General features: G+C 34.2%; 2 protein-coding genes across 4 annotated transcripts; one reads left to right on the top strand and one right to left on the bottom strand.

The window, feature by feature from the left end:
* Nucleotides 1–1,070: 1,070 nt before the first annotated feature.
* On the bottom strand, nucleotides 1,071–9,277 carry LOC132312505 (uncharacterized). 2 transcript variants are annotated; one of them, XM_059810889.1, is made up of 8 exons: nucleotides 8,329–9,277; nucleotides 5,038–5,114; nucleotides 4,742–4,910; nucleotides 3,906–3,994; nucleotides 3,641–3,805; nucleotides 3,438–3,515; nucleotides 2,237–2,340; nucleotides 1,071–1,550 (listed from the first exon to the last, which is right to left on the bottom strand). In XM_059810889.1, the coding sequence occupies exons 1-8, from the start codon at nucleotides 8,936–8,938 to the stop codon at nucleotides 1,445–1,447; spliced, it is 1,398 nt and encodes a 465-aa protein (XP_059666872.1). In that variant the 5' UTR covers nucleotides 8,939–9,277; the 3' UTR covers nucleotides 1,071–1,444. The 2 variants fall into 2 exon arrangements, with proteins under 2 accessions (XP_059666872.1, XP_059666873.1); XM_059810890.1 differs by having other exon boundaries at nucleotides 2,237–2,330.
* A 3,683-nt stretch (nucleotides 9,278–12,960) lies between these two features.
* LOC132312504 (transcription factor IIIA-like) lies at nucleotides 12,961–17,079 on the top strand. Of its 2 annotated transcripts, none has more exons than XM_059810887.1 (6): nucleotides 12,961–13,301; nucleotides 13,448–13,582; nucleotides 15,097–15,385; nucleotides 15,527–15,762; nucleotides 16,058–16,201; nucleotides 16,342–17,079. In XM_059810887.1, the coding sequence occupies exons 1-6, from the start codon at nucleotides 13,164–13,166 to the stop codon at nucleotides 16,531–16,533; spliced, it is 1,134 nt and encodes a 377-aa protein (XP_059666870.1). In that variant the 5' UTR covers nucleotides 12,961–13,163; the 3' UTR covers nucleotides 16,534–17,079. The 2 variants fall into 2 exon arrangements, with proteins under 2 accessions (XP_059666870.1, XP_059666871.1); XM_059810888.1 differs by lacking the exon at nucleotides 12,961–13,301 and adding an exon at nucleotides 14,799–15,003 and having other exon boundaries at nucleotides 16,342–17,078.
* Nucleotides 17,080–17,432: the final 353 nt, after the last annotated feature.

Below are 17,432 nucleotides of genomic sequence, written 5' to 3'. Positions count from 1 at the left end.
TGAATCTTCCGTGAAGGCGGGGTTGACCTATGCCAGCCTTGCAACCGGTCACCGGTGTGATCATGTCCATGTCCTCACGATTTAGATGGTGGCAGACAGACAACAACATTTTTTTTGTTATCATATCAAAGTCAAATGCCCAAATGCCAATGAGGGTTCTTTGTGTTTCCACAATCAGAATTCTGGGGATAGAACCATTTCATATATTAAAATGTTAAAAGATAAGATAATTTGGGATCTTTTATGTATTATGTATCTTTTGTTGATTGGTTTCATAAGATTTCTAATGGAGTTTTCTCCCTTTAAATCTTTCCATGATCTTCTTCTTTTTTCAGCTCTTCAAATTATTTTTGGTAGTTGACTTCTCATGGTCTTTTGTCCCACATTAGATTCGGATAGAAAAGTGATTGGGTATAAATGGATGGATATGCAATATCATCCAGCAACTTAAACTTTTGGATAAATAGGCAAATGCCCACCCGTTACATTTGATATCAGATTCAGACCTAATTCTTAATCCGGTGTCACGTCAAACGCCAGGCCCGGAAGATGTCTGGGTGAGCCGCCCCTGATAAACTGGGCCCGAAAGATGTCCGGGTGAGCCACATCAGATAAACTGGGTGATGAGTTGAGATGAAAAAATAATTGAGTATAAATAGATAAGTATGCAGCACTATCCAACAACTTGGAGAATATTATAACAAGTTATCCAAATGGTCCATTCACAAAAATGACAACCTAGATGTCCGGGACTTGGTGGCCTCACCCCGAATAAACTGGGTGGCGAGTTCGGATAAAAAAGTAATTGAGTATAAATGAATAAGTATGCAGCACTATCCAACAATTTGAAGAATATTATAGCAAGTTATCCAAATGGTCCATTCATAGAAATGACAACCTATCCAGTTCCATTCTTCATCCTTACCAAGCAGACTTATTAGATCCTCCTCTCTTTTAAAGAAGAGGTCATGGTGTCACATTATCAACTCAAATTAAATGTCCATTCATTTAATTCTTGCATTAATTCTTGAATATCTCCTTTCCTTGGGTGCAACTTTTTCAATACATATTACATACAAACTCCATATATATATATATAAATGAAAAAATAAAATAAAAAAAGTGTTACAGTATGCCTTTAGCGAAGAACAATACAACATAAAAGGAATAATATTTCATTCCTCAAAAAGAATTACCATATATACGGATGTGGGGTTAGAGGACACCCCTGAAGATTTCTCAATCTCATAGGGCAATGGTACATTTAACCTCATGAATACAACGCAAGAACATATTGTTAGTCCATTGATGATTCTGTTGATACCTTCCTTACAGGAAATTTTTTTTTCCCAGAAAACTCCAAGAACGAGGCAATGTCATTACTAGCCTATTGCCGAATAAGATGAGAATTTTGGGAAATAAAATTCTTGAGCAGAAAATGAATTTAGAACAGCTGGAAGAACAGACTTGTTGATCCATCCCCGAAGGATCGCAGATCAGCAGGTCTTACCAAGCTCCTGCACAAAGGACAAGTCCTTTCTCTCTCAAACCTGCATAAGAGGTGGTAGCCAAATGGTCAAAATATGGCACATTGAGCTTGAAAGGAATTACAACCAGCAGTATATGTGCAAAATATGTGAAATCAATTTCTTTATTAAAAAAATAATAATAATAATAAGATACTAGTATATGCTAATTTTTGTTTTAGAACAATAAAAGACAATTAAGATTTCATATAATCATCTTAACTTGCTAAGTTTACTTGAGCATGGTACACCAACTTTGGGGAAAATTTCATCCTTAATTTATGAAGTGAAATAATAGCAAAATCAAGGATCCTCAGTGTTCATCAAAATAGGCATGCTTAACTTGGGAAGCACCTGAAGAGGAAAGAATTGCTACCATGCACATCCATCCTATGTATACAAAATGCACTTCAAAGGAAAATTCTATAATCAACATGAACCCTGTTTTCTGGTACTCCTGTATGTTATGCATGTGCCAAACAGGTGAAGTAAAACTGATTTGACATTCTAGCAAATAGCCCTGTTAGGTCATGTAACTGAGCAATATATATTCTTATGTATTAGCCTTGAGAAACTATGATGACTCGCAATTCACATGTCCCCAACAGTCCAAATAGTATGCAAGGATTCGTACACATATTAAACAAAAAACAATTAAATCACAAAACAGTTGCAAAACTAAGAACACTATAAAGTAATTAAAAACTAACCATTCAGAAACACATTCTTCACAGAAGATGTGCTTACAGCGCAATAAAATTGGAGCATGCATCTTCTCCTGGCAAATAGCACACAGGTCTCCAGCTGCATTTACCTGGCATTTGATTACTAAGAGTTTAAAATACAGGAAAAAACTTATCAAGTTACATAGGACAAGAATATGTGCAAGCATGCATACAATAACACATGCATGTTAGTATGTTACTAAGTTTTAAGAGATTTATGCACAAGACACTAGTGTACTTGTGGACGTATAACAAGAATTGAATTAAAACAACAATATTTGTGAAGCATTCACTCCCTTGCTGAAAGACCATGCTGAACTTGTAACCAAACTTCTTCATGCAACAATTTTTCTCAAAACTAAATAAAACAAGAAACCTGGATTATTGGGTTATCCTCCATTTCAATCATCCCTTTTCAATCTCATCTCATCAATATTCGCTCGCAATTTTAAAATGCAAGTATAAAATAGTTTGGCGCACATATCTGGAGGGAAACAGTGTCATGACCAATAACAAGAAGTGCTTATGATGCCTGAAGTACTAAAAAAATTTGTGGACAGTTCAAACTAACATAAGGAAATGTGAAGCATTCACTATATTTGTATATATATTTCCATAGTAAATGTCACGGAATCAAATTCTATCTTCCCAGCATTCCAATATTTTGTTCGAGTTGCATTATCCAGATCTCTTGTGATTGTACATCAAGAAAGCTAGAATTAAGCATTATGCTTCATCTTGACATTAGTAACACCAAATTCCACATTATTGTCTGAACCTGCACTGCAAAAGGAGTTGTCCAACAATTCCTTGCAATGAGGTTATGCACTTTGCAGTTTTTTGCCCAAGGCATTTAGCACAACCACAGAATTACAGCAAATAAAATTCCACATTGCAGTTTTAAGTGTTATTCGTGACAAGGGCTGTACTTCTAGTTTTCATGCCTGTGTTGTATGTTTGTGCGGGTGCATAAAATGTCATATATATGCCGAATTGCTAGCATGTATCAATGAAGGTGACGCTTCTAATTTTGAACTCCTGATCAACAAGTTAATGCAGCAGAGAATCTGAAAGTAGCTTAAAGATATACCAAACTCCTTTCAAATGCCATAGCATACACCTGCCAGCATCCAGTTTGAAGTTTAAAGCAATTTTAGTAGTTGGATAGTCAAAAGAAACCATATACCTGTTCCGATGTGGCATAAGACCCATAATGGACTTCTTTTCGCGACAATGCCTTCACGGCAGTAAAGAAGGATTGTACCTGAACAGAAACTCAAATAGAGTCAATGACAAAAAAAAAAACAGCACTCCAGTTAAGATTATACGGAGTCAAGGAAACGAACGAGACAGGTCACAGACATAAATTACTTCTACAAGAAATCTTACCTTCTCAACAACTGTTGTAAGCTTGAAAGTTAGGTACAACCCTGTAGTCAGTGATGAAAAGAGGCTTCCATAATCTTTGTTCAAAAAGAATCGATACCAGACAGGTGTCGGTAACAAAGAACGGTATAACAGCAGTGTATATTCGATCAGAGTTAGCAATTGACCCTTAAAAACACAATTATCACTGTCAGGGATTTCTTTCTGATAAATCTAAAAAGTAAATTTCAAATTAGTACATAATTAAGTATTGAATGACTCAGGTTACCTGCCGACGGAAATTATGGCCCCTGCCATTCTTATAATACATTAGCAGCACACACTTCAAAGACATAGCTGCCTGTCGCACCATTATATCTGGAAGCAATAAAATCTATATCAACGTTCCCAAGAGAAATAGATTCAAACTATGACAGATATATACATGATAGAGATGTAGTATAGTAAAGGGGCAATACATGACAAGATGATGATAGTAAAGTAAAATCAATACATGAGGAAGTATAGTGAAAAAGACCTATAAAAGAATAAGAAACCAAATTAGAAATGAACACATGGAGCCTCATGCAAAGTGCACTGGTCTAGCCCCTTTAAACTAAATTAGAAATGAAACACATGGAATTCACACGATGCGGGAGCAGCGGACTAACTACAAACCCAAAATTTGGTATCATTCACACAAAGTGACTGCCCTTGAACTCAACCCTCACCCTTGACAGCCCAAGTGTTTACCATAACACCAAACAATGACCCTTTAATTTAAATACAGAGCTACTAGCATTAAACTAATCAATTAAACATTCTAAGAAAAATATGGACACATCCACCTCCCAAGCTGAAGTTTTCCTAGATAATGAAAGAAAAAACATAAAATGCAATAAGCCGAAGATGAAGAAAGAGGAGTACACATCTAATCACTCCAAACGAATTTACAAATTCTAACCCATGACATTCACTGGTGTACTAAATTTCTCCAACAAATTTCATTGCTTAGTATATATAAGCAATGCTTATATACGGGTTGCAAAAACTCACAAGTCTGCATCATCTATGAGATACTAAATGTATTCATAGCAAAAGTAGCCATGGAATGGGAATACATACCATTTACCGTAATGATGAATATGGCATGCCAGAATGGTGGTATTGCCTTTGGAGGAACCATGAATATTGGGTATAAAAGATCATCATTCCGATACCACCAGTAAACACCAATCACATGAAGCACAAAAATTAAGGAGATGCCAAGTAGAACAGATATTTTTCTCTCCCCCTGCAGAAACAAATAGTTTTTAAGCATGGCAGTTCCTCGTTTTTTTTTTTTTTACACCCTTCTTGGGAGAAGTCGGGTTTGCATGATTGGTATCAAATAAATTCAGCACATAGTAAATCTATTGCACCTTTAGAGCAGTCTGCTTTCGAAGAAAATCATTTGACTTAAACATGACTGCAGTGATCCAGATAGTAACAAAGCAACCTGTGATTCCTCATGGAGAATAAATCATCACTAACTATAAGAAAACAATGTTGACAATGTTCAAATAATAAAAACTCAATCCACAGGATTTTAAAGAAGGCTATAAATGGAGAACTTTTATGACAATTTTTTCTTTAAAAGGGAAACATAGCTTTCAACATACAAAACGTAAGACACTACCAGCATCCTGAATCCATAGAGAAGAATTTAAGTGGGAAAGAACTGAATTATGATGCAGCAGTGGTGGAATCATATAGGCATATTGATTGTGGAGTCATTCGGGGCATCAAATTAAGGTCAAAATCATTATTGGGAGGTTGAGGCCGAAAGAATCTTCTAGTTAAGCTATAAAATCTAGATTGTTCAAGAGGAAGGATGAGATGAGGGGCGTGCTTCAAAGAAAGAAGTTCGAAATAAATTCATCTACAAGATTTTAAGTGGTTAAGCTGACGTCTTCTTCCCTTTTAAGTGGTAAAGCCATCTATATGGTGGGTTAAGATACCTTCCAAGGTGGGTTTCTCTAGGTGGCCGGCACATCCACATCTAATCTTTGGGGGGGGGGGGGGGGGGGGGGGGGGGGAGAAAGGTCATTTTTAATTGGTTTTGTATGTACAAGTAGGACGTGGACTTGGCAGACCATCTTGTAATTTATTGTAGAGTAACCAGGCAAGTATCGTATCTGCAGTTGGCTTTAGTTAGGGCGACATGGGCGTTTCCCATATGAGTTGCGGCCTGCTACTCAGCTGGAAAAGTGACAGAGTTGGTAAGAGGATGAAGGCATGGAATGCTGATCCACTTTGTTTGATGCAATGCATTTAAGGACAGAAAATCAGAAATTTTCTGAAGGATTGAAGGGATTGGTTCACAAAATAAAGAGTAACTTATTGGGTGCTTTATTTGGTTGGCCAGCAGACTTATCAAAAAAAAAATAATCATAATTGGTTGACCACCAGGGAAGGTAACTGCTTGCCATGAGTGTTTTCGGGAGTTCTTAAAATATATAGACTCTTTTGTTCTCTATAAGGATTCCAAGTTTTTTGTGCTCACCATATGTTCACAGGCAGCTCCCTCTCTAATATTCTTGAATGATATAATCTTACTTATCAAAAGAAAATAAAAGTGCTGGTAGCTCATAATAAACCTTATTAATGATCGGCTCAAAATACCTTCTTTTGCAAAACGCATCACATTCACCCTCAATGAACCCTACAACTAGCTCAGGTGGTTTTACTGATGTGTTTGTGAGTAAGGACTAGTGTTCCTTCTTTTTCAGTGAAGTAGTTATCATAATAAATCATAACTACTTCTTTTCATGTGTAAAGATCTAATAGAAAATATTGTCTCTCTTTCAAAATTCATCAACTCCCTAATTCAGAATATTGCCCCGAGGTATCCATATCTCATAAATCAACAATTCTTAGATTACCAAGTTAATTGCATAATTCTTTATCTGAACCCTATCATTAAATTGGCTCTTCAAGTTACCTAGGGTACTCATGTCAATAAAGCATGTGTAATAGGACGAATTCTCGATTTTATAGTGTTATATAAACTACTTTTAATCTATCTATATAGTCGTTTACTTCCTGCATAACATTAATGCATTGGATATCAATAATTGTGATGCTTCATGCCAAGATAGGCCGGGATTAGGTCAAACTTTGCTCGGTCCATATTGTAGAACCAAGCTCACCTAGGTTGTATTTAATTCTGCATCCCCTGGCTCAAGCTTTATGTGTGCCGCAAATCAGGATGATTTTAAGTTAGACTGAACCTGTTTTATTGGATGTGGACATTTGACTTGATTTTAAATGCTCTAAGATATACGTTATATGTTTATTACGCACAATAGAAGATAGCAGCAGCTTCTGTAGGGATGTAATCCGTTTAAGTTGTTTAATCTATGTAATTTTCCAAACAAAAAACAAAACACACACACAATATGCTCGTTTAAGCTGAGGTATACTGCTAGTCTCATTCAATCAGCCTAAAATTGAGCATGCTGAGCCATGCAAATATTAAAAGAAGTAAGATTTACAATGAACTGCAGGCCAAAGTTGAGTTCAGACGAGCTAGAGCCAATCCTAGCTCAGCTATAAGCTCACCTCAACCTAGAACTGTTGATTTGATAAGTGTCGATGTATGAAAGATATTTTCTTTATCTAGTTCAAGATTGATTTGATAAGTGTCAAGTACCATTAGTTCACAAGCAAGTTTGCTTTTATTTGTTCCATAAATCTTTGTTCAGATCCTACTCCACAAATTAAATCATTTTCTAGTTTTTCAGCATCTTAAGCCAACAGATAACATAAAGCTTAGAATACTTTATGCCTCAACAAATATACAAAAAGATAAACAAAACGGAGTGTCTTTTTACAGAAATCAAGCTATGCCAACTGAGACAAAGCTCCCAACCTAATATTAGAATTGGAGGTCCATTCCAAGCCAAACTAGGCATGTTTCAATAATCTCAAATAAGGAGCCATTCCTGGGACTACCTTTCCCAATTCATGCATGAATGAAGCTAACAAACAGGTAGTAATATGTTACATTTCATACTAGATCAATTCGTAGTTGAGTTCCTGATTGAAGACATGAACCCTTAGAATCAGGGTTAAATAAATCACCATTCAATAACAGAACCTTTCACAATTCATGCATGAATGAAGCTGATGGACAGGTAGCACTATGTTGCATTTCATATTAAATGACTTCATGGTTGAGTCCCTGAAGACGTGAACCCTTAAAATTGGGATTAAATAAATCACCATGAAGCTAACAGACAGGTAGCAATGTGTTGCATTTCATACTAAATCACTTCATAGTTGAGTCCCAGAAGAAATGAACCCTTAGAATCAGGGTTAAATAAATCCCCCTTAAATCACAGACACACGGTTAAACCAGACCACATTCATTTTATTATTATTATTATTATTATTATTATTATTATTATTATTATTATTATTATTATCTTTTTTATTTTATTTTTATTTTTTGTGTAAATTATAACAGGTGTTCTTGTTTCAATACTAACACTAAAAAAACCCAGATAACATTTAATCTTACACAGAAGACCAAAACTAAAGACACTCTTCAAACATAATGATAAAAATACAGAAATCCAGAACAAAAACATATATACTACACCATTAGTACCATTAAAAACACAAACAAAAATGATATGCAAGTGTTAAAAGGAAGCTCAATTGAGTACCTTGCAAGTGCTGACGAATGAACACAACCAACAAGAGCAACGAAAACGGAAGAATCTGCTCCATCCACCGAGCAACCTGTTGTATATCGTACCTCTGGTATGACGAATCCGTATTACCACCATTCCCAACATCCCCATTACCCGAATCAGCCGCCTCCGGTGGAGACGCCCTCTCTCCAACCCCAACTTCACCTCCATCCCCAACACCGTCCTCCACCGGACGGTTCGACCCTGACAAACCCACCACCCTCTCAATTTGCCCTACACTCTCGTCACTCTCATCATATGTCACATGGTCCTGTTCAGCTCCGATTATCCTAATTGAAACCTCCCCGTTACTGCCACTGCTGCCGGCGGAGCTCAAATCTTGCAAATGACGGTGAAAGTGGTGGCTTTCGTCATGGATTGTGAGAATTTCCGATTCTTCATTGCTGGGTCTTGGCCGGAGAATGCCGGAATATTCCAACATGGTGGATACCGGCGAGCGCAAGAAGCTGAGACCAGGGAATTCAAAGCGATGGCTTCTTGAATTGCTACTGAGACTAGTACTGGTATCTGTAGAAGAAGGGTTTGTGGGTGTATCTGGATTGGAACCACTCGATGTCTCCATTTCTGGCCCTCTATGTGCACACCAAGAAAGAAATATTCAAAACCCTAACTTGTTGTTCTGTTTCTGGTCTAAAATTTTCTGATCAATAAATGAAAGAGATCGTAAAGGTTGTACAAAGAAGAAGAAGAAGATAGAAAAGTCAAAGGAAACAACTGAGTTGGTAGGGTGATGATATAAATATATATATGTGTGTGTGTGTAGAGAGAGAGGATATTATATAGTATTTGGACGGAGCATGAGGAGTAAGAATGGAGGAAAGGAATGGCGGACGAAGGAAAAAGGGCGGAATGGAAGTGTGTCTATGTTTGATAGAAGATACCAAGAAAGTGAAATGGAGGACTGAACTCACTTTTCCTCTGCATTTAATACCTCTTCTTTCTTAAGTTATTAATTATTATTGTTATTATTTAACACTTTTTCTTTTATATATATATATATAATATGTTATTAAAAATAATATTTTATTTAGTAGGAAAAAAATTTATATTCCTCCATTTGTCTTTTCTGAAAACAAGAAATGACAATTATTGTTGGTAATTTTTTCTGATTATATTTTTTTTAGATAATTAGAAAATAAAAAACAAAGAACTGAAAAATAAAAAATAAAAATCTAATTGACAATTTTTTGAACTGTGTTTTTTTGAAAATTGAGTAAAAAATTGCTTATTTTCATATAATAGTTTTAGTTTTTTGAACTTTTATTTTTTGTTCTAAGAGTTTCCCCTAATTTATAAATATTCTTATACTCTACCATTAACTCAAAAAATGCATTTTATACTTTACATAGAAAATAATTTTATTTTTATTAATTAAAAAGTGCAAGTCAATATCATATCCCTGGCTAATTATAGAATGTATGATGATTATCAAGCCATGCAATAAATCCTTCCTTTCTTGCCAAGGACGTAATACCTACACGTTTGACTAGTAATCCAACTTGTATCAATATATTAAGTCTTTGTTTTTTTTTTTGTCTAACATTGTAACTCAGTCCAACCAACTAATTCGTTGTCAATATCATATATATCCCTACCAACAAAATATATAATGTGTAACTATCAGTCCATACATTAAATCTTCCCTTTCTTGCCAAGGAGACAATACCAACATGTTTTGAATAGTCAATTCAATTTGTATTACAAGTGTTGTGATTAGGTTGCTCTCATATTTGGAATCCGTATTTGAATTTTGCACCATCTCCTCCTTTTTTAATCACTAACTTTTATGGTTTAGCGGGAGCGGAATTTATTTTTAAAATTTTTATTAGGTTCCCATTCCAACTAAATTTTTTATAATATTTATCGGACATACTCTCTTGTGGCCTACTGAAGTTTTCCGTCATGGAAAAAAAAATTTAACTCTCTCTATCTTTCTCTTACCATGTGAATGGCAGAGGTACGATCACTCAACTTTTTTGTTATGTTAATTTTACATATATGTCTTTTAATAATTTGTACAAGTATCACTAGAAATTTATATAAATGTGTTTGATCTTAAAACTTAACACAAAGGCGAGAGAGACGAAATAGAAGAAAAAAAACATGTTTACACAACTTAGCAACTTGGTGGAGACATATTTAGTTATAGATGTAAAGAAAAATATATTTAAAGTAATGCTACTTACACCTATTAGTCTTAATCTATTTGTCTAGCGGTAAGGGTTTCTACCAATTTGATGTAATAAAAAGTTCAAACATAGGTCTCATTCGTTGCATTAAAAGTATAACAATCCTTAAACCTGACAAATAGATTTGAGAAATTGGTATAAAATGACTTTACTTATATTTAATAAGACCGAAAATGTGTTGTACAACATTTTAAAAAAGTGAAAATTAATCGTGAAACTATTATTAATAAATATTTACATAGTTATATTTATTATCTTGGTTCAAAAACTAAATTAACCGTATTATCATTCAACATTGCCCCAACTAAAAAGAAATTTCTAAATCCGTCACTAGAAGAACCTCAAAAGAAAGACACCAAAACTCAGTTTATTATCACAATTCAAGTAAACATCTAGCAATATTATTAGGTTAGATTGGTCAACAACTCATCCTCTTTTGTATTATATTACTTTGGCCCACAATAATTGAAGAACAAGTTGAAATAGAGGAAGTACAAATTAGAAACCGCGTGACCCAGCTACTACAACCATTTCAAACCCTCTCTTAATCTTTAAAAAATGTAAAATACCATGATTCTAGGAAGATTTTGAATAATAAAACATTCTTTCTTTAACTCAGTCAGTGTGTCGGTTATTAAAAAATTGTTTTATTTTTAAAATTTTAAAATAAAGTAGGAAAAGATTAATGGTTGGCTACATGACTCCTAACTTCCTCATGTTTATTGTTTATATCTTGTTTGCCATCTACGAAAATGGAAAGGAAAAGAAAAGAACAATGATTTATCAGTCATTGACTTTCTTATATAAAATTAAAATGTTCTTTAAGAATAAAAAAATCAGATAAAAGTAAAGAGAAGTCACATTTGAAATATATATATATATATATATATATACTTGGATCACGTGGCCAAGAAAATGGTGGTGGAAAAAAAAAAATTAAATTACTTTTTAGCTTTATTTGTTTTGGCGTTTGCAAGTTTGAGTATTTATTTTTTCTTTTCATATTTTTTTTTAAAACGTTTATAATGTGGATTTCACTTTCAACCCTTTTTAAACGAGCTAAACTTTTAAAACAGTAATTTAAAGCATAGACTTCGAATTGATTTGTAAAATCCATGTTAACAAGAATTTGGAATTAAAAAATTTCAAATTGACATGTAATCCCCATTCATTTTTTTCTCGTATCATATTTTACTAATTATGACTTGAAAGAAATAAAGTTGATAAAGAAATCATATATTATAAATTAAAAAAGAAAAAAGAAAAAATATACAAATGGATGAGGAAGTGGAGGATGAATTCAAGGAGTTACCTCTTTTATTGAAAGACAATTTTATCATCTGAATATTAATTTAGAATGTTTAATAAACATGTAAGACCAAATTATCCTTTCTTGGTGACAATTAAGTTTCAAATTTGGTGAGTATCCATCTTTTTCAAATTTTGTGATCGTAATTTTGTTTAAATTTGGTCATTAAAATATAATTTTCTTCACATAAGCATTTATGTTTCGTTTGGTTTGAGGGATAGAAAAATTGATAGAAGAGATAGGAGAAGAGATGAATAAAGAATCCTAAGGAAGGGAATGTATCTTACCTATTTTTTGTTTGAGTGAATGGAGTGGATTGATAGAAGGGAATGATAATTTTTATAACTTTTTTTCCAATATATCCTCACTGTATAAAATAATAAAAGATAAATATTTATTTGAATTTTTTTTTAAAAAGGTTAAAATTGGAAAATGAATATTTGTAGGTAGATATTAATTTTTTCACTCCTCCCTTTTATATTATTTTTTACCAATATACACTCACAGTATAAAATAATAAAAGGTAAATATTTATTAATTTTATTTTTAAAAAAGGTTAAAATTAAAAAATGAATATTTGTAGGTAGTTACCAATATTCATTCTCTCTCTCCACCGTCCTCAAAATTGGACGGATAGAAAAACAAAAAATTTCATCCATTCTTCCTCTCATCCATCACCTTCAATCATTTTAGGATTAAAATCATTTATTTTTAAATATGAGTGCAACAATAAATATTGTCTCCCAAAAATAAGGCAAAATTGGTATCAGAAAAAAGTTTCATGAAACTTGATACTAATTTTTAATTTTTAGATAGATAACAAAATTTATTTCCTTCTAAATCCCTCAATTTTCTTTCTTTCCCTTGTTAAAAATTCATACAAAATTAGGCAAAATTGGTACGGAAAAAGTTTCTTGAAACTTTATAGTCCTTTTTCACTCTAGGACGATAACAAAATTGCTCATCTTGCCTAATTTATGTCCTTCTAAATCCCTCAATATTCTTTATTTTCCTTTTAAAAATTTACAATAAACCCACATACACTATTTTCCTTCATCATTAACTTTCGTTTCTTTTCTTTCCCTCGGCACCCAAACGGCACATTAGTAATACCAAGAGTTACTCGCAATGCTCCCCTAGTCACGATCCTCCAATCCTCCTCAAATCGGCAATCTCCCACGGTTAAGAGCCGACGATCTCCAACGGCCCAGAGCCACCATATATATATATATATATATATATATATACACACACACACGTATAGATATACCTGAAGAATTGAAAATCGAATGGAAGGAGGAGGAGAGACGAAAGAAGGGAGCCCGACGCCGATCTTCAGAGATGTAAGGCGTTACAATTGCAACTACTGTGGCATCTCACGCTCTAAGAAGTCCCTTATTACCTCTCACATACTCTCCCTTCACCAGGTCAATTTTCCTTTTCTTTCCATCTCTCACTCTCTTCTCTCCATCAATTCTTTTGCTTTTCTCATCTTGTTTTATTAAATTTGTTATTATTATTATTATTATTATTATTATTATTATTATTATTATTATTTGTTTTCGTCAATTAGGAAGAAATGAAAGTGCGAGTAGCAGATGAAGAACATGAAAGAGAGGGAGCAAAGTCAAATACGTGTGAAGATTGTGGTGCCAATTTCCGGAAACCTGCTCATTTGAAGCAACATATGCAAAGCCACTCACTTGAGGTAATTTTCTTTTCTAAGCTTTTATTCATTTTTCCATTTTAGTCTTTGTTTTGCTCATATATTTTGACCCATCATTTAGAAACAAAATGTTTATGTAATATTTTTTTAGTTCAACATTTGGAAATCTCTAATGTTCAGTCTGGACTAAACTGAGTTTTGTTCTGTTCAAGTTTCATGGCCAATAGGTGCCTTTTTTTTTTTCATTACTATGTTATATAATTTTCTGTGTTAAGTTATTAACTCATTTTTGTTGGATGGTTGCTAGAAGATTCTCAGTTTTTATACAATGGATGTAGTTATGAAAAAAGAAATAGAAAAGAAGTTTTTGTAAACAGGTCTGTGTTGTATGTATGCGTCATGATTCTCTATCCATGGCAATTAGCTCTGCACTTGGGCTTGGAAAATATTTTTTTTTATTTTTACTTTTTTGGTGTTTGGCAAAGGTGTAGGTTATCGGACAGGTCGTGTAAAAACCTTGCCGAATTTTAATGGGTAAGTTATTTTTGTTAGGTTATAATTTTTTTTTTTCTTCCTAAATATTTTCCCATAACCAAACACCATAAAATAAAAAAAATATTTTCTGAAAAATATTTTACATCCAAACAAATGGAGCCCTAGTGGATGAAATCTCAATATATATAAAATTAGAACAGAAAGGGATTTGCAGTAGATTATAATGGATAACATATAGGGTTGTGGTTTTATTTTTCTTAGTTTTCAGATAAGCAAACACAATATGTAGGAACACATCCCGAAAATAGTGTAGGAGAAAACCTTAATACTGTAACATGTTTGATTTTCAGAATACAGCGATGATTCAGTTGGTGTTAAACATGATAGAAACGTTTTTAACTATATCTTATAATTTTTTATGTTAATGTAACACCAAGTTAATGTTGATCATATACTTTATTATACCCTTGAACTTCAAGTTTAGCATAGCTGGAATATCTTCTGCCGCTGTTTACTATTCTATAAATCCTTAGATCTCAAATTTCGATAGACATGTATAGCTTTAATTGCTAGACGTATCTTAACACAGTCTTTTTTCTGGTAAAAGAACCATAGGCTTTTGGGGTTCCTTCGCTTATCTCATGGATGATGAGATTTGGAATGTGATAATTTTTTTTGAAGTTCTATGCTGAAGTTTTTAAATATATAGCTATTAGTTCTTTTAATCACTACTTGCAGCAATTGAAACTAAATGAACTTGCAGGTCTGAAGGTATTTTGAATGATTAAATTAATTTTTCAAAATCAATGGATGTAGTCGCGTGAAGCATTGGATCCCACATAATGAACTCCAAAATGCGAGAGGCAGCAATAATGCAATATCTACCTTGAATGGATCAGTACCAGGTAGGGGGACCTCCTGAGAAGCTCCACCAAGTGAGCCTCAACCACGCTTATTTCAGTCTGGAGGTTTGAAATTTATTTTATTTTATTTTATATGTGTGTTGGAATTGAGTTCTTCTACCGTCATTTGCTATACATTATACTCTTATCGTGTCACAGAGGCCATTTACTTGCCCAGTGGAGGATTGCCATTCCAGTTACCGAAGAAAAGATCACTTGACCCGTCATCTTCTTCAGCACCAGGGGAAACTTTTTCAGTGTCCTGCTAAGAGCTGCAACCATAGATTTGCTTTCCAAGGTAACATGAAGAGGCATGTGAAGGAATTTCATGATGAGGAGTCTCCCTCCAACAATGTTGAAGGTCGGAAAGAGTACATCTGCCAAGAAATTGGGTGTGGGAAGGTGTTCAAATATGAATCAAAGTTGCGAAAACATGAAAATTCACATGGCAAGTGGCTGTCCTCACCAATTCTTTTATATTCGTTTTCAACTACTTAAGAGATGTAAATTGATATATGCTAGCTACACTCCTTATATGAGGTTGGTGGATTTCATTTGAAAGCTTTGATGACAACCATTGCTCTTGCAGTTAAGTTGGATGCGGTGGAGGCACTCTGTTCAGAACCAGGCTGTATGAAACATTTTAGCAATGAGCAATGCCTCAAGGCCCATCTACAGTGTTGCCACAGCCATGTAACCTGCGAGGTATGCGGGACCAAGCAGCTGAAGAAGAACATCAAGCGGCACCTTCGCATGCATGAATCAGGGGGGTCATCAGACAGAATAAAATGCAACTTCAAGGGCTGCCTCCACACTTTTTCAACTGTAAGACACAAATACGCCTTGCGAGAATTTTATTGGTAATCCATGTAACAATTGTATAAGTTAATATATATAAATGCTTTTCTTGCTTTTATGTGAAACCAGGTAAATTTCTACCTCAAAAGCAAGAAATATATTTCTAGAATGGTAACCAAATGATGCTAACTATACAAGTCTATCCGATGAAAACTGAATTGTGTTATATGATTTTTGGAAGGAGCTACTGAACTTTAATGTCCTCCCTTGCAGTTAAATATCATTTTGCTTTTAGTGATATTTTTTTCACCTATGTGCGCAGAAATCAAATCTCCGTCAACATGTCAAAGCTGTACACTTTGAACTCAAACCTTTTGCCTGTAGCATTCCTGGGTGTGGCTTGAGATTTCCATTCAAGCATGTGAGAGATAACCATGAGAAATCTGGGTTACATGTCTATACTCATGTAAGTTGTTGCTCGAATCTATAGGTCACTTTAACGCTGTTGCATAACAGATTTCGTGTGTCTATATCGGTAATATTCGTTTTTCTAAACCTGGTGGGAAAATGGAATGATGTTTGGGTGTGCAATTGCCTTTTGTTCAGGGGGACTTTGAGGAGTCTGATGAACGATTCCGACTGAGGCCAAGGGGTGGACGCAAGAGGAAGTGCCCAACGATAGAGTCTCTTACGAGGAAGAGAGTTATTCCACCAAGTAATTCTGATTCTATTCTGAATCAGGGGTCCGAGTACCTCTCTTGGCTGCTCTCCTCATCGGAAGCTGAGGACCAGCCTTGAGTTATTGATGGTTTGGCATGTGGAGAGATTTTTTTGTGATGCATGACTTCTCCAAGAGATCTCCTTTTGTTAGTAGTTAGATGCATTGGAAAAAATGATCATGAGAAATGAATATATATTGTGGCTCTCAATGAAAAAGTATTTGTTCAATGAATATTTATTATTCAGTGGTGGTCCGTGTTATTAATCATGTATCTTTTTTTGTTAATGGGGTGGAAATGTTTTTCCGACTCGAGAAAAGGTTGGTGTTCTGTACTAAGTCACATAATTTTTCTAAACATGAGTCGCTCTCACGCTCAGCGCGGGCACCCGCTATTGCGTGCTCCGCGTACGCTCTTGCTCCCAATCCCACTATGTATGACTTAAATTTTGCTGCTTTCGCGCTCCTGTTCTCGCACTCACTCCTGTTCTTCCAACTGCTCTGTGAGACTTAGGTTCTGCGCTATTATTCGAGTGAATGTCAGCTATTATATGCATGAAATGCTTTTTGTTTGTTTTTGGATGAAGTTTCTTCTGAGTTTCAGCTTGGTAAAGCATATTATAGCTCTTGGCATTATGTAAATTGCTTTGAATGAAATTTGTTCTTGTTTCCCAGATGTAGTATTTTGGATGTGGTGATGTACTATTTTGGATGTGGTGGTGTTATTATTGTAATAAGGTAAATCCCATTGTTGGTTAACAAAATTCATGTGTATGGCGTACAAGAAATTATTAAATGATACTTGTTGATTAAGAAAAAGTGAACTCACAAGAATATAATAATATATTATAAGAAAATTTAAATATTAATTTTAATTGAATTAAACCATCAAATAACAGATAACTCAAAATCATCTAATAATTTTTGGCATAAGTAACTATTTTTATTTTTAAAAAAAATACGAAAATACAGTAGTAAT

The sequence above is a fragment of the Cornus florida genome, unplaced genomic scaffold (genome assembly GCF_030987335.1).
Source record: "Cornus florida cultivar Cherokee Brave unplaced genomic scaffold, ASM3098733v1 CherokeeBrave_3.0.0_Hap2_Chr06, whole genome shotgun sequence".
Taxonomy (NCBI): domain Eukaryota; kingdom Viridiplantae; phylum Streptophyta; class Magnoliopsida; order Cornales; family Cornaceae; genus Cornus; species Cornus florida.
The sequence above is the reverse complement of the archived record's forward strand: the minus strand, read 5'-3'. Positions and strand labels throughout refer to the sequence as shown.